At 30.9% G+C, this 22,030-nt stretch overlaps 1 protein-coding gene and 1 long non-coding RNA gene across 2 annotated transcripts; both read left to right on the top strand.

Annotated features, from left to right (window-relative positions):
• The first annotated feature begins 8,025 nt into the window (after positions 1 to 8,025).
• Positions 8,026 to 10,573, top strand: LOC131665538 (uncharacterized). The gene is made up of 5 exons (XM_058937468.1): positions 8,026 to 8,248; positions 8,428 to 8,669; positions 8,741 to 8,882; positions 8,938 to 9,884; positions 9,957 to 10,573. The coding sequence occupies exons 1-4, from the start codon at positions 8,128 to 8,130 to the stop codon at positions 9,279 to 9,281; spliced, it is 849 nt and encodes a 282-aa protein (XP_058793451.1). The 5' UTR covers positions 8,026 to 8,127; the 3' UTR covers positions 9,282 to 9,884; positions 9,957 to 10,573.
• A 9,740-nt stretch (positions 10,574 to 20,313) lies between these two features.
• Positions 20,314 to 21,280, top strand: LOC131665549 (uncharacterized). The gene is made up of 3 exons (XR_009302034.1): positions 20,314 to 20,622; positions 20,694 to 20,811; positions 21,062 to 21,280. It is a non-coding gene; the product is annotated as an uncharacterized LOC131665549 (long non-coding RNA).
• Positions 21,281 to 22,030: the final 750 nt, after the last annotated feature.

Here is a 22,030-nt window from a genome sequence, read left to right as displayed (position 1 = left end):
TAGCCTATAATAATTTGACTACGAGAGAAATCAGGTATACACATATACTTATAATTATATGATTTTAAAATTACTTGTGAAAACTCTATTTTTAATAATTTGTTGTGTTTTTTTATTAATAAAGCCTGAAGAGGTCAACAAATGTGCTGACGAAACGTTGCTGAATATAATTAAAATTAAGTGATTTTCCATCTATCACTATTTCTCTTCGTTCCATCATTACAAAATTTATCAGTTAAACAAATCATAAGGGAATCAAGACAGTATGTTACGTTTAGGTAACACTTAATCTCATATCGTAATCTGGGAGTGTATTTTTCTTACCAGGCGCCCGAGAAATGCGAATTTCCAACTGCTAGTGTCCAATAATATACATCCTACGGGAAGGAAAAAGGCAAGCTTATAGCTCATGTTTGGCATCCTCGGCTTCATCACAAATATCAATTTACATGAGCCATAAGCTTGGCAATACTTTACGTCCTTAGACGTGTAATGTACTATTTTTTCATGAGTTAATAAAACCAGTATCTCTCTTTAATCTGATATCGATTAAATTCCTATGTTAATGGGGAAACAAGTCAATGGATGTAAATTGACAGTTCAACTTATAATCTGATTAGCAATAACTAACCTATAATCCGATCTCGATGATTATTTTATATGAATTTATTATGTCGTATGTTACCTGAAAAAGCAATTAAAATTTCAATGATTGTAAAAACGTATGAAATATAACTATAATATGTTCAGAAATACTTATACAAAGATAATAAAGAAATAAAAAGATATAGGAAACTCGTACAGAGTTAATTAAAAAAGACAGTGGTAGATGAAGTCAATCTCTCAGATAAATCGGCTTAGTTTCATTTTATTGAATCACCTTCAGAGATAGAGATCTCTGCGCTCTTACATTATTTGTTCTTCGTGTCGAAGGGAAGCGGCTTTTAGGTCGACTAATGCAGATTTCATTTTCTATATGAGACAATCCCTGGAGATTCAAAGATTTTTTCATTTTTCTATATAAAAGTATAGCTTGAAAGCATACTTTACAGACACTTTCATTGATATTTTTATCTTTTAATAATATGCAATGTCATAGATTTTATTTCTTATCAACGCCAAGTCTCAAAAACGTTATTTTTTATATTAACTTTTTAAGCAATACATAAGTCAACTAATTCAAATGTGTACTTTGTTAAAGCAATTATATTTCCAAAATGATAAATATTATTGAATTTCTTTGCTTGAATGCATACAGCGCAATCAATAAATGAGATATATACATCACAAGAATGAATTGAGCAAAAGCCGACTTCAAATTTCGTTGCAATGACTCATAAATTTATGTTTCAATAAAATTGGTAATGAAATTGGACCATTCCGAAACATACACTTTCAGCTGTACCCATCCCCACTAAAATAGATTGAACGTTTCAGAGATGTTTTCGACAGTATATAAAAACCAATTCAGATCGAATACAGAACTTCCATTTTTCAAAGTCGGCAACAACTTAGTTATTTTTTTTATCTTAGTTTTAAAAATGAAGAAATAAAAAGAAGCGAGGAAAAGAATCTCTAATAACCACAATAATTCAGCGGCTCGTTGTGAAGTGGATCCATTTCGGTCTTTTCTTTTCTTCCCTATATTTTTTTTATTCTTTATCCAGCGCACGACGGATCATAAATATAATCTCGACCAACGTTATGGCGTTTCATCGGTTGGCAGTCGCAATGCGTGTGAAGAGATGGCTTACTCACGTGACCCGCAAGCTGACTACGGATCAAGAAAAGGGTTTGTAATTGACGGCTAAAATATCCTTCTACTGAGGGTTGCAACCATAAGAAATAATAGTTTCATACAAAAGGATGTCACACGTGTACTTGAACTTTTACTTCAATTCTGAATTTGAAAGTTTAAATTGTTTTTGGCATTGGCAATACATCAAGATAATTCACAATTTTTAAGCTTTTTTAATTATAATATGATCATAAAGCTAAATTTTTCTAAAAAAGAAGTTACTTAGCTCTCAGAGTATTTTTGAACATCAAAAGTATTAAAAACTAGCAGATTTTTCTTTTTGAAAATTTGATTTCATTTGATAAATAATTTAAATTTAAACCAAGCTAACGACAAGAGTGCAATAACTCTTTATCTCAAGGATGTTAAACCGAACTACGTTGTTAAAACAGTTGGTAACATTCTATTAATACTAATTAACACGTCACTAAAAATTCATACTTTATACACTTTTCGTTTCAAGATTATAAGATAACTTGTTTATCCTCAAGTTAGTATATGACTCGCATGATAACTATCTAACCTTGTAGCAGAGGTGTGGTTACAGGCATAATTTTTAGTAAAAAAAAAATCTGAATCGTTCGGGTAATGACAGCTTATCGGCCATTTTTCATACTAATCGAAAAGACAAGTATATTACATCAAAAACCTGTCATTCGAAATAAAAAATTTTTAATGTTTCAGCACAGATATATTTTTTTAAGTAAAAAAATTATCGAGACAGTGATCGAAACATATTTTTTAGAAAAAAAAATTATTACCTTCAATAAATATATAGCTAAAGCTCAGTGAATCATTACAACTATAAAAAATAATTGATTAGTTCAATCATCTAATAAGTAAAATAAAATTTTCTATAGTTTATAAATAAGTCAGTGATCTCGGCAGATAATGCGATTTATTGTCCATACGTGAAATATTTATCTATATTGTTACGTACTTAACGTACAATTATTTCTCTTACTCTTTTATTTAAGGTGAATTTAAATAGAATCGTTATTTTATTTTATTAAAAATCAAGATTGATAAGTACATTATAGATATTTTAAAAATATATTAATGTAATTTATTATGCTACATTTATTTCCATCATTTTCATCGTATTTTCAGAAGGTACAAACAATCAGAAATTATTATTATTATCATCGTTTTTCCTATAAAATTTTCGGTCAAAGAAGCGTAATATTAACATATATAATTCTGATTCCATGACAAAAATAACATTACTAATAATTCGTCTATTTATTGCATATTCATTATATGCCGTCTGTAAAGGTAATGTGACGTGTTCTCTTAAATAAAAAATATCTTAACATTTTTGTGTAAAATAATAAATTTATTGAACGATACTTTTATGAATTGCATACATTTATATAAGAATATCCTTAAAAATACTACCTAGGAAAAGAATAAATAAAAGATCAGGCGAAAAGATGATCGATTATGAATTTTGCTACAACATTGTTAAAACATCGAACTATAGTTATTTCATCATAGCAACTGTACTATCAATTATTTTTGAACTAAATTAAGCTCTTTTTGTTTATAAACATTCTTCTAACACTGGTCAATTGGTTATAACGTGCTCTTGCGCTGTTAAAACGTGATTCTTAGTAAAAAGAACAGCTGCGATTCCAAGACTTTTTCTCGTGCCCGCGGCCACAATACCCTAAATTACCTGTCATGAACGCTAATTTACAAAAATAGTAATGTTTAAAATAATGAAATATTTTCAAAGCTAATGAACTTACAGTTATTATGTAATACTACGTGTTTTCTTTTGTTAATTATTTTTAAGTATTTTTAAGTATTTTTTCATTGACTTTGGAGATTTCATAGAATTTGTCAATAATTTATTAAGTGAAAAAATATGCCAATATACAATATTTCGAAAATCGATGACTTCACAAGATTGAGAAGACAATAATAAAGTTGATATAATATTAATTGTTATAATATTAATAGGCTTAATATAAAAATAGTATGTTAAAATGGTCAATCTAGAAGTTTTCTCATTTTAGCTACTGGAAAACTGAAATTGTAAAATGATTCCGATGTCTCATGAACTTATTAATAATTGTTATTGCTATTTCAAGAAATACGTTTATTTCAAACGTTGCAAAGGTTGTGAATGAATATGTAAAAAAAGTTTATATTTATAATTTTAATTGTTTACTGATTAAATTCTGTCATAAATATATTTTGAAAATGTTTGGATGTCATTGGATAATTACTTTAGACAGTATTATTATTAGTTAATCCATGAAAAAATCTTTTGATAATATGAATAATATAGATAGTAAAAATCGAATGGATGTATTAATTATACGTGATGAAAAAATTATTTGTTTTTTAATAATAAAAACTTCTTGCAAATATCTATCTGTAATGAATTTCATCGATATAAATTTCAATGACTGTTTACGTGTTTAGTTTTCTTTAATCTTTAAACAAGAAATTGCTCATGTTTGTATTGTAGCAACTGATTGAATAACATGAAAAATGAATTTTGATACCGTCATAAATTATTCCTATCAGTGCTGCGATAACACTATGATACCTTTTACAAGATAAGACGTTTTATAAGGGTAACAATTGCACAAGCGAACCAGCTTGTTAAACAAAGTCGACACGTACCATTAAACGCTTGCTTGAAGAAAGTCAATAAATTCGTATAATTCACTTGTCTAAGCGCTGTCATAGAGTGATTAATTTAACTGCTCTACTATCTGCCGCATCATGTTATATTTCAATTGACTACAAAATCTGATGACGCGGTACTAATAAATTGCGAGCGATAATCGATACTTTGTAACAACTAAGGTACTTCTTTCCTTTATTTGAGTATTTAATTATTTCAATTGTTAATATGATTTCCTTTCAGACTAGCTAAAATACAAATCCAGTGAATCCTAAAGTGAATCACTCAAAGAAGTGAAAAAAACCATAGCATATCCTTGAAATTCATATCTAAAGTTTGATCTCAAGGTATAAACAAGATTCGATAGTAGACTAAAATCAAACAATCGCGTGGACGAGTATATTCAAAAAACATTTCCGGATCAGTGTGTGTTGTTTGAGCACATATCGACTGTGACCTTCTATGTACTGTCAATTCTCGCTCGCGCACAATATATTTAAAGTACATGATAAGAAGCTCAATGCAGGATATACATTCCCCTCCTTCGCGTGTAGTAAAGGTGCTCCTGATTGGACCTGCACCTATACAAATGAGAGTGTAGAGAGCGTTCGCCAGTCAAGGCTGCTCTGCTCTACAAATCCGGCATCTTTTATTTTATCTCCGTCTCTCTCTCACCCTTTTTTCCTTTCCGCTCTGCACGCGCACTCAGCGAGTATACATGCAATTGCCTCTCGAGTCGTGATTATTGCGCCCTTTTCTTTCATCGGGATTTCAATCGAGATAACGCGCATCTGTTGATCTGACTGTTGTAACAAAATAGCAACAAGGTTGACAACAACATAAAGAAATTGTATTTGAGTTTAATGTGATAAGTTGTACATCTTTGACCATCCCACAAATTTTCAGTTGGATATTAGCATTTACAGTGATGCATTTTCTTGTAATAAAAATGGCACTTACAATTAGATTTTTAATTAATATTATAAATGTAGAATAATAGATATTTTAAAAGTGAATCAATTAAAAATTCAATGGAGCAAATATTGCGCGATAAGCATTGGATGGAAATGAAAACTAACATTTTGAAATTGCGAAAGAATTTTCATGAAATAATTCATAAAAATTTATTATGTGAGAATTTGCTAAAAATGGTTTCAATCATTTTTGTTCCCATTCTACGGCTCATTATGCATAATCATTCTTTATTTATTTCAGCTCGAATTTACCGACGAAGTGTACTGGTTTACCTTGCACTCGAATGTCCAAACACTTGCTACACGACACACAAGGGGAAGACTGTTGGAAAAATATCGACCATGTGGTTGAATGAACTTGCCACATTCCACAGAACAGAAGAAATGAAATAAATACTGCTTGTTCATTTATTTTTCTAGAAATATTTATAGATTTCTTGAAACGAATTATCGACAGTTTTACGGAAGAACCTTAAGCAAAATGTCAACTATTACCATAAAAGAAACAGAAATACTGTAAAGTCAAATAAACGTTCAATCTCATTAAATAACCCAACTCAAGATTAATAAAGCATGAACTTAACCCAATGCCTAGGTTACAGTAATCAATTTGAATGTTCGATTAGATTACCTGTGTACGATATTGTCTTTCTTTGATGTCTATAACTGCAACAGGATGTGTGTGAGTGTGAGTGTGTGAAACACATCATAGTGCAGGGAGCTAATAAAGCAAGTGTCGATTGAATTGGTGTCTCGGCTAAAGACCAATGAAACGCAGAATGAAAATAAAATGAGACCTATTATAGTATACTATGATACATGTGTCTTAAGTAACCCATACTATTGCACGGCATGATATTAATGCTCGAGCTCAAGCGAGGGCGATAATCACACGGTACAGCGATGGGATACTCGCGTCACAAGTATCAAACAACAATTTATAGAACTGCTATAAAATCAGCATTTTTCGGTTTGCCTATCCGTGACTTAAGATGGATCAGTTTTGCACCGTGAGGTTAGGGCATGAGCGCCAGCGAGTGCTCTAAGCACGGTGTCAAAATGAATTACTAAAGTAACAGATAGACTTTAAGCTACACAGTATTATTAAGCTTTATTATGTAGTATGAGCTCGTCGAACTCGCATAGCATTCTAGCTATAAAATTTGCTTCTGAAATGTTGTATATTTTTGGATTTCGAAACTTAGTAATGCTCATGAAATTTATAATTTTTCACGAATTTTTATCGACCAAAAATTCTTGTTAATAAACTTGAATGTGGTGTAGCGTTATCAATTAGTCCATCACAAAAATCAATTTCTCAACATTACGTTTGAAGCACATCCAAATTCCAAGTCTCTCTCAAAGATCATACGCGTAACGCATCCGACAAGTCTCATTAGATACAGTCACGTCAAACGAACGTTTAGAATTATTTAAAACTAAAGGTTGTTCGAAGAAAGTATACTTGTCAATCAGATGTCTATGTATGATAAGCATGAACCAATTTTTTGTTCACTATTTTTTATAAATATAAAATCAAGGTAATATCAAACGCCAATGTTACCAGAGATTAATTAATTTTCAGTGGACTGGCCTATATTTAAGATCGATTACAGCGAAGATAAATTAATTACTTCAAAAAATCGAACGGGTAAATTTATCCAACGTGAATCATGGAAACATGTCGACACGCACACTCGTTTATTGATGCATAAATAAAAAAAACATTAGGTGCTAAGAATAACCTACACCATATAGCGAACGATGATACTCACGGAGATCGAGTGAGCTTTGGCACTTGCAACGCTAATTATCACCGACTCCATAGGTGAACCTTAGATAAATTATACTGATATATCCTTGGAACGCGTAATCGAATCAATTAGTGTAAGCTACCTATTTGATTGAATGTACGTAATGATTAATACCTATAGAGTTGGGACTATCTTTTACCATTATATTTTATCTTCTCCTTAATATTCTTAGATTTATAGAAAAATTGAATTAATTCATGTTAGTGTATCTACGACTAAAATGTTTATCATTTGTATAATTAATAATCTGGCATATTTAGTTTTATTCCGATATTATATTGATTCTTTTAAATTATTATTATTTAAAACTGTTATGTTTCATCAAATCTATAGAATTGATATTAGTGAGCACAAAAAATCTTATCTTTACATCATATGAAAATTGTAATAGATCGGTAATAACTATTTCTATTCCAAATAAATCTTCTATTACCTCTACTCTATTTTCTAACTAATAATGAAACTCACTCAAGCCGGATGGTCTTTATACTTATAGTTTCTGCAGCTTGTATATTTCAAGGTGTCATACGCAATATTCTATAGAAATTGCAAGTATAATTACAATTGAACATGAGTTCAATTTGTATCATCCAATGTTATCGAATAACATAACTGCTCATTTTACCATTGGAAAAGATTAATTTGAAAAAAAATTCGTTATCCTAATTATGATTAGGATTGGTTAGATAATAAACGGTAATTACGTTCTAATGTGAACGTACCTTAAGCATACCTAAAATGTTTATAGATAACCAATCGAATTTCGGTTTGTAAACAGTACAGCTACACAGTTTGTGACGCTAGTTGAGCTCAGCTGTACTAATATGTGATATTGAATTGTTTAGTTAGCTGTATTATTGAAAAAATGTGCGCTGTGACATAGTTCTAAATTATATTTTTATGATGGCAATACAGATAACAATATCTAAGAGTACTTGCCTTTTGTTAGGAGCCGGTTTAGGAGTCATGATGGCTTTTATTCTACCTCCGTCGTGCAATGCATGCAAAAAAAAACAAAAAAGTATATAATTATTTGTTTAAAGTATTCGATCAAATACGTACTATAAATTATTGAAAAAACAATTTGTGTAGTAATAAGTGTTATTACTATCAAACTTTGGACAGTTTTAAAAATTATTTTCAATATATATTATAAAAAATTTAAGATTTATATATATAGATTCTTTTATATCCGTCTAGACAATAAGAATGAATGTATGCATGCAGCTACAAATACTGATAAGAAAGATGACGAAAAGCCAAGCAAGTTATATGGTGATAAAACTATGAGCGACATTTTAGAAAAAGCTAAATTGAGTATTCGTAAAGTATGGAATGAAGGGTGGAACATCAAGCTTTTGAATACCAAAACGACAACTACTCTCAGTTCAGATATTTTTGTTGACGCTCAATCTAGCTTTCCAATAACGAATAGTCATTCTGTAAGTATTATTTTATAAATTTTTAATTTCAGCAGAAAAAAATATCATAAATGTCTTTTAACTGTTATTAGAAAGGCATTTTCAACCCGATCTTTGATTCAGATGATACTGAAAGCTTGAGTACCATATACACACCTGTTGGTAAACTCAGCGTTTCGCAACGTTCTTCATTGAGGGACACAGTTAAGAAAGGATTCAAAGATATAGCTAAAGGTATTTCATTTGTTATGTCCATAATATTTTTCTACAATAACGATCGTATTTTTAGGGTATAAAAGATCACATACCTCAAAAAATGATAGCATCTGTAAAAGTTATCCGAAGCATGCGTCAACACTTATTGAAGTTGAAAATAAGTCTAAGGTACAAGGTGTTTTAGAAAATGAAAATACTCAAATGAGCAATGAATTTCATACTAATGAAACTAATAATGAAAGTCATAGCGATCGGAAATTAGTGTTAAATTTCAAAACATCCTTTAGCCCTATAATCAGGATATTTCAAGCTATAAAGAGTACGACACGTAAGCGTACGATAAAACGTGCTAAAGACGGAAGCGATAAGAAGAATAATGAAATTCTTAAAGTGGTAGGATCTGGCATAACGATGTAATCTCGATAAAAATCGAATTATCTATTTTGATTTCTTTTATAATAAATTCTCAATTTTTGTTAAATATGTCGAATTTTTATGACATTTAAATTTCTATATAAAGAGGTTTTCCATAATTTGAGAAATGAACTGACAAATTTGTTTCTGAAATTGTTTCTTACACTCTTTATTCAGCAAAGTATAATGCATTAAATCAAATAAATAAAAATTTGTTTGATTGAATGATGACTAAATATTGTGAAATGTTCGCGGTTTTGTCAGATCGCAGACAGCGTTTGGCTAAAAAGTTATAGATAGGTAATGCCAGATTGGCTGAGGAACCTTTCTGTTTTCATTTGCAAATATAATGTAATCCAGACTATTGAATTGTTACCTTTTAAACTCTTCATTCTATAATTCTATCTTGTACCCTGCTAAGTGCAAGAATCAATTTTTGTTGTAATTTTGTATTTGTAATGTAATTTTTGTTGTTGTATATGCCTACAATGTTATTTACAATTGTTGTAAAAACGTAATACATTGTTAATACTACCACAATCACTGGCCTTTTAATACTCAAAATGTAACGCACGACTTTTTTACAGTGGCTTCATAAGAGCAAAGGTAAAGATGTGCTATATAGGTAGAACAATGTCTTAAGAAAAATAATCAAGCAGCGTTTTGTCCGTTATATAGTCTCATCGGCAATTAGGTGACAGTGATATCAATCGCAGCGCAGCGGTACATACAAGAAAGATGAGGAACAAACATATACAACGCAGTTGCCACATGTACAGTCTGGCATCTCGACCCTGACATAATAATTGCCATAGGATCTGGACAGAAGCATTAGAAGATACACCGCAGTAGTAAGGGGAGCAATACGCATTAGATGTGCCGACTACATACGTCCTTCCCGCTTCGATAATGGCATTAATAACACATTATTTTCAAAGCACAACGCGCGACGATCAGCTGCTGCTGTTGCTGTCTGGTGCTAAAACCTTGCCGATTCATGCGCAAGTTAGAGCGGATTTTCATTTAGAAAACCAACTTTATCCGTTCGCTATTCAAGGATTTCCTTACCAACGGTTCCTGAGAAATAGCATCGCTAGCATTACTTTCTTTAAGTTACATTACAAATAGAGAAAATTACTTCATGAGAAACTATTACCATGCCGTGCAGGATTCAAAGATTCTAGTAATATGTGTATTGATGTACAGCAGACATTCTGCTGTATAGTTCACATTTTGACACATTCTAAACGAGAAATATTTTAAAAATTATACATTTACTTAAGAAGTCAATACTCAAATAAACAGATTTTCTTTGCATTTTTGAACGTGTTAATTAATGTTGCTCACTAGCTGCGAATCATTTTCGTTAATAATCAATATAGAAAATGACGTACACTTGGTCAATCATGAACTACAATGTTCTATAAAACGAAAAACCCCACCTCTGAATACAAAATTATATATTTTTTCTGAGAATTCTTAAATTAAACTTACATTTTTTATAGAAGAATAGTGCTCCCTTATAACGAAGTTTTTTTACATAATGAATTCACCACATAAAAATTACCTTATCATATCGATAAATGAAAATTGAATCTGACAAGAATCAATTGGACACGAAATAAACGACAATTTTTGTAAAAGATGATAACTATTATTTATAAACCAATCCATAAAAGAAATTTTTTCATTATAAAAATCCTATTAATGTGACAGATATTGTATATTTGAAATTGAATTGAAATTTAATATATAGTGATGTAACATACTTGTTCATAAATATTTGTTGAGCTCTACCATGGCTTCCTCTTATTAATTAACCGAAAAGCCTAGATGGTCTTTTATTTTATATCTTAACTATTACTTAATCGAATTGTGGAAAGGCATTTACAATTAAAAAACAAAAATTACACCTACAACCAAATAGCTAAATTTCGAACTTGACTGTTTAAAAAATTAATCTGTTTACAAAATACTTATCTCGCATACGACGTATTTAAGTACATGCACAAGAACTACAACTTCCTTGAACTTATTCAAAACTCGCAAACATAATTGATTTAACACCATGAAAGATGAAGTTCTGCAAATCAACATGTTTCCATCGAACGCATGACAGAATATTTCAAAATGAGTTAGAAGAAAACATAATACGTAAATAATCGAATTTGCTAAATTTCTCAAATACTTCTCAACATCTGCGGCCAAGGTCGTGATCGGAACTATATATTACACGTGAGAGCGTAAAAGCGAGAGCGGATCTGAATGTAATGATTTGGTGCCTGTGAACCAGCGACGATTGACACATCAAGGCCGACGATAAGCATGCGCCACTGACGAGAGTGTGATAGTACATTTTTTTCTTTCAAGGGTATATACCTACTAGATGTTTAAATCAGGAAGATGCTTAGAATTCGGATATTGCGGAAACGAAAAGAAAACTTATCTATTCAATATTTATAAAATAAGATTTAACATCCATCTTTAGATCAAATTCTTCCTGTATAAATAGCTTATTTAATCTGCAAATTTACTAAGGTTATAGAAAATTTATTTAAAAAACTAAAAAGAAATTACATTATTTACTGTCAATGTACAATCATTCACTTTGAGATTCTGTGCACTTGCAAAGTATTGCTCGAACAGACGTTTTCATTCATTTTCTCATGCACAATACCGTCTTTTTTATCATGAAATTAGTAAAACTTTAATGAATATTACAGTTTTCTGTAAAATAAAAAGAGCAAATAAAGAGTACATAAGACTTCACCTAAAATCGTAAACTTACATCCTGTAGAAGCGCTTTTTATTTCTGAGACCATTAAGCAAACACGTATTCGAAAATCAACAAAACAAACAATGTTTTATTTAATGCTGTAGGGCGATCTGGGTATGCTGTCTATGTGTATATAAAGACGTAGGCGTCACGTACCGGGTCTTTGGCCATGAAAGTCCCCAGGCGCGTATTGCATGAACGCGTGAGTGTTTGATAATGTGAGTTTCATCGTTTTGATCAATTTGCCTCAGATTATAAGATGCATGGTTGGCAATCTTTGCTTCATACAAAATTATTGGTTCTCACTATTCTCTCTTATATCTTTTATGCATCATGTGTTTTATAGTATTTTTTATATCACTTATACATATGGTCGATTTTTTAAACTGGAAAATTTAGAAGTTTTAGGGATGCTTTTAGTGTATTTAGGCAGTATTGATATTTAAACTCTAACGGAATATTTATATACTAATAGTTAGTACATTGACGTGGAATTTTCGTGATGAAGCAAAAAGTTCTGAAACGTGTAATTTTTATCTCTTATATCTGTCACATGCATGTTCTTAGATTAACGAGGTAGATAGTTGATTCTGAGTAATTAAATCATCGCGGCAATACCTTCAATAAATATAAATGGCGAGATCATGACATGTGGATTAGTAATTTACCTGTAATCTTGAAAAATAGTTCTATGGATAATAACATCTAAGGAACCGTAGTTATTTGGCATAATACTCGATATTTTCATAGTTATAGGCTACGACTGTTTAAGCGATCAAAATTCATTATTGTCTTTTAATGTAAGTAACTAGTAATCCAAGCTTTCGTATTATCACGCAACAAAAGCTCAGATTTAATATTTTCTATAAAAAATAGTTGATTTAATAAACAGCAAATTTTATCTAATAAGTAAATAATAAAGTTTGTTTCAGCTTAACTTTTGGTTTGGTTGTTCATTTCAACAATATCTTTTTTCCATGCAAAGGTTCTGATCTTAGCTTCGATTTTATGATATTACAAAAATTTTATATTGCTTGGTACACGATCTATTTATATTATAAGAAAATAATGTATTTGAACAATTTCTACGAGAATAGTCTGTAACTAGGAAAAATCTAGCACTAGACCGAACGGCTGTAGCTTCTTTCCTAGGTGATCCGCATTTTGTGGTTTCTTCTAATAAATGATAGCTTAATTACAAGAAACAAATATGTGGTATACTCGTTAAATAATATTTTTCTGTTATAACTGATTCTATAAAATTTGCTCTCATTCATGAATGAATGGTTGAACACGATTCCTTTCTCTACTTTTTTTCTTAACGCACAAGACACCTACAATCTAGCCAGTATTACAATCTGATTATGTCGTAAAGAAATTGTTGCGCTGACAAATTTTTATGCAAATTGATACTTGAGTTTATTGATGACGGAAAAATCCATGAGTTTATAATCATGATAAAGTAGTGCACATTCTATTTGTGTCTGCATTTAATTTGCAAAAAAGTATGTATTGGCGTTCTGACAGCAGAACAAATTTTTTAACCTAAACATTGTTTAAATTAGACGATGCCATTGTGAATAATTCATAGTGAGTAATACTAATAATTCTGGCATATATTGTGAATGCACATAGGATATTGAAATATTTGTTGTTTTTCATCTTGACTTTACATAATTAGCAGTACAATTTGATTGAAATAAAAATTTTATTTCATACTTTATTACCCATAATTGTATTTATTTCGTCCTTTATAATAAAGGAGCAATATGTACCAAAAATTATATCTATTTCAAAAGAAAATGCAATAAAATGAAACATAACTACATATTTGTAATGGTTAATAGTAAGGAACAAAGATTTTTTTCCGTGATCACTTCCAAACGTTCATAATAATTGGAAATCGTTTGGTATCTTACAGCTCGACAAGGTCGGTCGGCACATGGAGATCGCGTGTTGCGTTATATCACTCATAGTGCAGTCGTTCGCATTTCTGCAGTGTCCAATCTTAACGTTCTTGCGCTTTATTAAACACTACAATTATTAGATACCAGAATGTCCTGATCTTTTCCTTGTGATTGGTTCATTGGTTTCTTATTCCCTTAAATGTCTAGATGCTGCTACCTTCTCAAATTATTCTCAATAGAAGTTTTTGATCTTTTTGATAATTTTTTCTGTTCTTTTTATAAGCAAACAAAGGTGTTTTGTACTTCATATATAAACAGACTTCCTATGCTTTACAATAAATTATTTTAAATGTAACTTTGATAGTTGAAATCAACATTATTGATTAACTTAAATGATGTACATAATTCAATTTGTATAAATGACTAATACAGGAAATTAGATTTACAATTATGAGCGATAAATAAAATTAAGCGATAATATTTGAAGCGAATCATCTTTTTCTATAATCTGATCAAGTTTCTTTTCATAAAAAAAAATGTTTACGTTTGAATAATTCATTATAAATTCTAGTGCACTGTATCCAGATATTGCAAACTTGAAAGATATAATATGACTGACTGTTTCTTCTTCTATTTAAAATGCCATATAATTATAACAAATGTTAAATATCTTCTAACAGCTTTTCTTCTAAATAGAATAATGTCACAAGGCTCCACATTATGATTACTATTGGTTCCAAGGTTAATTTATTAAATAAACAGACAACTTTTTCATAAATTCAAATGAAAAAGAAAGACTTTATTATGATGCGATTGATCATTCCAGATGACTTATTAAAACTTATGAAAGTGGAAGACCATAAAAATTAATTATAAAATGTATGATTGTATAATTATTAATTCTTAGTTGGAAGAATAACTATGACAGATATTTTTTAAAATTTTGACGATGGAAGAAAGTCTTATGCTCGGCCAATAAGAAAGACATATAACTCAGCTTTTACGTGACTTTGGGCACTTCCTACTGCGATTCCTCTTTATCATCTGGAAGGGCAAAAATAGTCTCGTCTACTTTACTCGAGAAAGTAGCGGAAGCATCTTCCTCATTGAATAATGTTCATCCCCTATTTTAGTAAGCCGCATTCTGAGACGTTGAATAAAATAAATATCAGCGAGAGTGAAATTGCTTTGTATATCTTTTGAAAGATTGCTGCTTCTCTATTTTTATACTTTGTTCTAAATATTTGATATATTGCATTAATTTAATAATTTTATATTACAACAATGTATATTAAAGTGATATACCTGAATAATTATAACTGCACTATTAATGTAATTAGATTTCTTGTTCAGAAATTGCTTTTGAAGGCGCGTCAACGTTTTATAATAGGTAATCGTAGTCACACACCCACTAACGTGCCTTACCTATTCAAATCCGGATATCATCCACTGACACTTGTAAAGTCACTTAGCGATTGAATATAACTGCATTCTCATTATAATGTTTGCATAACGGTGCAAATGGTTTCATATTAAAGACTTTTTTTCGAATGTTTTATTTCAGGTAAACGTCGATGATTCACTCGCATTGTTAAAAATAGAGCTTAAAACATCGTGAAATTGATGTTTCCTCAAGTTGCTAGTACAAAATGTAGTGAAATTTGACAACATTTATTAGAATTTTTTTAAATTACTTTTAAGATTACAAGATATGTTTGGATATATTGGAAGATTTTGTAAAGATATTTCCAGACTTAAAATTTCCAAAATTCATCTACAACGATAATAAAAATTAAATTTATCTCCGTTTCTTTCTGATGTCTATTATTAATATCGAATAACTATTGTACATAAAAATCTACATAATCTTTTTTTTAACAAATAAGAAAAATGTTTGTGAAGCTAGAGACTATTAATTAGGATAGATTTTTAGACAATAAAAGTGAAACTAGAATATTCTCTAAAGACAATCCTGCCGAAATCCTCAAAAAAATGAGTACGATTATATGGCGCACGTCCGTGCTTTTTTCTTCCCCCTTCTCTCGCAAAGTTAAGTGTGGGAGTGGTCGAGAAAATAAAGACCCTGAGAGCCGTCATTGTCGTAGTTGATGATCGGACGAAATAAAAAAAGATTTCTGCGTGCAAGAGGCGTGTGCGACGCATGCTGATATAAGGAGCGCGAAAAATCACAAGATTTTAACGCGCCAATAAAAGAATAAAAAAAACTTGATCAGTATTCGTACGACGCAGAAGGTGTGTGACTTTTTGCACTCGTTTAACGTAACTTGCACGAGTTGTCGCATAATTAGCGGGATTACGTGAATTTTATCGCGGCGTATCGGTAATTATATTGTATATGTTTCGATGATACGTTATTATATGAAGTTTATTTAATCACTTATTTAGTAATATTGATATGTGCGAGAGTCAGTTGTTTACAATTCAATAAGAATTTTGTGAAAATTTTATTTCTAGATGCCGAGTGGCAAAGCTCCAATTATTTTGATGTACGATAACAATTTTTTTCAAACATTCAGTGTCGGTTTGGCAGCTGTAATGATTACTCTAAAATGCTTTTGAAATCGCGATTTACAATTGTATTTCAAGTTTAATGACTGTTTCTATTTTTAAATCTTTTTCCATTTATTAAGCGTTGGCTCATTGGCAATAATTTACTTCCGATTAATGGCCTGTAATTACACGAACATAGCATCACTCTGAAAAAAATAAATACCAAAATCTTGACTGTTAAATTTTCCAATGGAATAATAATAATGAAAATTTGATAAAAAATTTATTGATTGATTTGAAGATGGAACTCATAAACATTGTTAATTTCTCTTAATTTAATGTTACCAAATGCAGTAATATGTTTCGTTCACTTTTTATAAAGATTTATATAATTTTTCAAAGCCAAACCCACCGACATAGCTATTTTCAATCGATAGATGGTTGTAAGTAAATTAGCTTATCACTACAATATATTATAGTAAATCCGGAAAAGTTGCGAATGGATCAACCGCGACAACATTTTTTTTCGAATAATTTATCAACAGTGAATTGGTATTATACAAAACAAGATTGAATACATTGAAATTTTATTGTGGCTCTTGAAACTATAAATTATCTAAAGTAACAAAAACGTTTAATCTTTGATTTAATCTCAGTGAGATTTCGGACTGAATGAGATCACGCAGGAATACTATAAAGACAGAAGTATGCCAATAAAAGTAAATAAGTTAATTCTCACTCGACATACCGAAGGTTGACCGGTTTTAAAAGTACATTACAGGTCTCCTTATTCTTAGAAGTCATGATGAGTTGTACTGGATCACTAAACAATTGTTTTAAGATTTGAAATCATTGATATTTATTTAATAGATACCTAACTTTGTCACTTTAAGTCTTTCGGAACAGTCTGATTTGTGAGTCGTATACGTTGAAAAATTTGTAAAATGAACTTGAACTTAAAAAGAAGGTGAACAAGATAAATATTTGACGTGTACGGGGAAACCCAGATTCAAGAGATCGGGCAAGTGAGGAATCTTCAACGAAGCAATATAAGGGACTAAACTAGTTTAGTCCTCTTCATTATACCGTTTACAGCCTTCTTCAATACTTAAGCTTTCGTTTCTGTTCTGACGAATAGTTTGAGATGACACACGTACATGGAGATTTCCAACGTTGACGACAGAAAAAAAAGTGATCTACAGTCAGGAAAATGATTTAATTGTAATGAAAATTGTGACGCAAAATTGCAAAAATGCTACAATCTATATAAATCGTGACAGAAGATTCACTCTTCAGTAGTCACACATGTACTTTCCTCATTTGATGTATATATGTATATATAGAAAAACCAGTTTCGAGCCTCCAAGTTTTTCAAGCCGCTACGTAGCTGCTGCGCGAGATACACACATTACATATTGTCCGCTCATTCGTTATCCTTCGAGATCGTTATCAGCGTATATGCAAGAATGAGTAATTCTCTGCAGAGATCCGTTCAACAATCCAAATAATTACACATTAGGATATGTATATACACGCGCACGTGAAGATTGCATGTCTATGAGCTTCCATCAGATCCTTTTAATTCTATCGTTAATTTACGAAATTGTCGTTATTTATTAATTACATACGATTGAAATATTGATTATTAAAATATTTTGTGACTTCTTTTTTAAAGCCGTAATTGAATGAACATTTCAATCGTAACCTTTAGACTACGTCACGATTAATTGAATCGAATCAGTTGAAAAGGAATTTTTATGAAAGAAGGAAACTTTTTTTTGGTTAGTTAAGGACTTGACGGCATGTGTCGCATGAAATATGTAACTCTTTTATTGAGCGCTTTGATGAAAAGCTTCATAATCCGTCTCTCATTTACCTTGACTAAAGCATATGAAAGATATATCAACGCGAGGAGACGAAGAACAAGACGTAATATACGTACAAATCATATTGATTTTAAAATCCGTATACGTCTGATCATGCATTCCTCTAACATACAATGTTTCTTTTTTTGCGTCTGTGCGCTATCATGACGTCACGCTTGAACGGATGTCGATTTGATTTCTCTGCTGCACTCGATGCCGGCGAGAAAATCTTTGTCTCGCAATATTACACACAACCTTTTTTATCTTTCTTTCTTTTCTTTTGCGGCGTGCCGAATGAAGGACAATGATCCACGCTCTAGCCTATATAACGTTGACTCCTAAGATATTACGCGGCTCTGTTTCTCATAACATTATTTTCCGTATTGGGTAGCTATTCCGGTTTCATAGATATAACCGAACTGTTGATTTTTAATTGGTTAATTACAAGTTTTACATAGTTAGGAAAGTGTAAAAAGTTTCTTTACAAGATATTGAATCTTATGTATTGAAAAATTAAGCTGAACCACTCATACTGTAGTAACAGATAAGTAACGACTAAAGTGATTTTCATGAACAAACATTTTTACAATTGAACAAAAACAGTTACAATTTTTCATTGCTACTTATTATTTTTTGTTAGAGACTATTTGACAAATAGTAAAAATGTCTATGTGTTGGACTTTTTAACTTTGATAATTGTAAATTTAGTTATTTGCATAGGTAAACTTTTTAATTTTTTTTGTATTACGTTACGGTCACATTTACGTATGTGCGTTGATGTATTTAATTTTGAAAAATGGACAATTGTTCTTTTCAAATAATCAAGATTTTATGTAAAAATGTTTATTCGCAGAGATCACTTTAGCCATCGCCTATTTATTGCTTTATGAGAACTCTTTGGAACTTATGAAATCAAAGGAAATTATAACAAATTTATTAAATAGGCAACGACGATCGAGTGATTGAGCTACTTTTGTATTCTATTATATTGTGTTACGCAACTTCTATATCTCAAAAGCAGAAATTAAATGTCGTGATGACTTTATTATCAGTACATCGTGCTGCAAAAGTTATCTTTGTCATTAAAAGTTTGTAATTGTTTTGATAATATGCATAAAAATATCTCGTAGCAATTAGTTACAGAAATGAATGATAAGGCATGTGCTGTTTCTCATAGCAGCTTATTTTTCTATGAATTTGATAAAAGATTTGACCAAATTCTACTGACGATGACACTTCAAAACATCGGAATAAAAATATATCCATTTCAAATAGAAGTCAAAGGAAACAAAAGAAAATCAATATAATAGTTATATTTCATTAAAATAAACTCATGTGGTAATTTTAAAAATTTGGTAGAGCCATTAGAACTGTATTCGTAAATAAAATTCAAAGAAAAAACCCTTTACACGCGTCAATCGCCAAGAGAGTATCTGTATTTTGAAGCAATATATGAACAATGAAACATTATAAAGCTAACATAGCTGTGATTTGGCTCGTTTTCTCTCTCGCTTTTATAGATCTAATTAACGCGAATGTGTCTAATGAAGAATTTACGCATGCGTTTGCGTGCCAGTCGTACGTCGTTCAATGGCGCCGCGGACAATAACGCTGGCTCTTTTTTCTTCATCTTCTTACTTACGCTCGCGAGCGCGCAAAGCTTAATATAGGTCAGTGTCGATACGCTTGGATGCTTCCGTCATTCGATGTTTTTCCCTCGCAAGCAGGAGGAGAGGACATGAGATGCGCGCGATAATTGTGTACTGTGTGAGAACAGATGCTAATTGATTATATACGCGCCCCGTTGGTTAATCTGATTGATGGAATTTTCGAACGCGACGTGATTATAAACAGCTCTTTGATAGAAATTAAACCTTTACGCGCCTGATATATAAATATCGATGAATATTCAGTATATTTCAGAGCAAACAACTCCTTACAATATAAATATATACATTTTATCAAATGTTTGTTATGACTTTATTGATTGCACATTGTTGCTCGTTTAAATTAAGGAGCTAGCCAAATAACTAAAATGGATCGATAACCTTCATTATAAGTTTGTCGTTGCAGGTGCGACAAAAAAAGTCCAAATTATCACGTCCACACCGTTGTAGCGATAACAATTGCGTCCGCATGTATCCATGTAAGAGTGAAATCGACGAGTTTTTGCGCTCCGACGACGACGTTGACCATGGCATTTTAAAACATTTTTCTTTGGCGTTCGCGCGTCTAATTGGATTACGCAGATTTGACAGTATGTCGCACAGGTGCGAGTCCATAAAGTATGTAATGTTTTCTCTTTCTCTCCACGTGTAAATAGTGAATTTCGAACGCAATGTCATTGAGACGATAGTTTCCAGGATAGGAAGAATTGCAATGATCTCGACTGTACCTACTATAGATTATGGTAATTTTTTGTCTGGTAACGATGACAGTGATTAATTAGATATCTATGGATTAATCAGTTTGTTGTAAGTAACAATTATTGGGATACATGTATAGGCATCAGAATGCTCTGCACTTCTCTTCGATTTATTTACATCTATTCCGCGATGTGTAGATTTTTCTTCTTTTTAATTTGAATGCTTTTTTTAGATTTACATTGAAAGTCAGAAATACTTGAAAGAACATGAAAATTACCTAATTATATATATTGTTATTTTTCTTTCATTTCAATCTAATCTCACAAATGTAAGATTTTTTACTTTTGCACCTTTCTAGTGAATTTCAAAACTACCGATCACACAAAGACATTATTTTAGACAATTCTACTGAACAAATAGTAATTGACCAGTATATACCGAATTCAAGTTGTGCTTGAAATAAGATTGACAGGTTCCACAATAGCTGTGGTGTCATTGGCACAAGGGCCACTCTGTCACCGACCACACTATACGCAGATTTTATTAACAATAAGTGGATCGAGATTCGATTTCGTGCTATCTGGTAATTGAGATCTCATTTTTTTCATACATTGTACCTACAAATGTGTTTTTTCTTGTAGATGCATAAACAAATTAGTTATTTATATATAAATAAAAGCTTGGAAATCACTTAAATCTTCATCATTTGATTTGTCTGGATTGATGAGTTTTAACATCTGCCGATAATTAAAAGCTGTTTTCATTTATTTTTATTTTTAATTTATGTACTGGAAAGAGAATTGACTAATAAAAATATGTCATAAACAAATTATCAAATGCTTTTTTCTATGAATCTCGACAATTTTCCAAATTTTGATAAAATGTCTAGACTAATGTACTTGTCAATATGTGGAAAAGAATTCGCTAATACAAATTTGTAACAGCTAGTAATGACGCACATTTAGACGAATACGAGATCTCTTTTAGTTGTAAGCGATTAAACTCCTCGTCAATAATTGAGTTGCATATCATGACTTCAATGAATCGTCTTGGGAACAGTTGATTGATGTAAAAACTATTAAACGGATTTCTTCGAAGGGAGTGATTACTCCGGTCTCTTGTTGGCAAATTACTTTTTTTTACAAATTCATTTAAAAAAAAAATTAATAAATTATGGAATAAAATGGTTTCGAATGCACATTACATACGAAAAATTAATAAATTTTGAAATGAGATCAAAAGCTGATGTTGTTTTGTAATATCGAGAGTGCCTTTGTTAAGATCGCGAAGTGTGTTACGTGAAAAGGAAAAAATTGCTAAAAGCAAA

The sequence above is a fragment of the Phymastichus coffea genome, unplaced genomic scaffold, assembly GCF_024137745.1.
Source record: "Phymastichus coffea isolate CEN01 unplaced genomic scaffold, Cenicafe_Pcof_1.1 PCOF00052, whole genome shotgun sequence".
Classification (NCBI taxonomy): domain Eukaryota; kingdom Metazoa; phylum Arthropoda; class Insecta; order Hymenoptera; family Eulophidae; genus Phymastichus; species Phymastichus coffea.
Note: the sequence above shows the minus strand (reverse complement) of the source record. Positions and strands in the feature narration are given on the sequence as shown.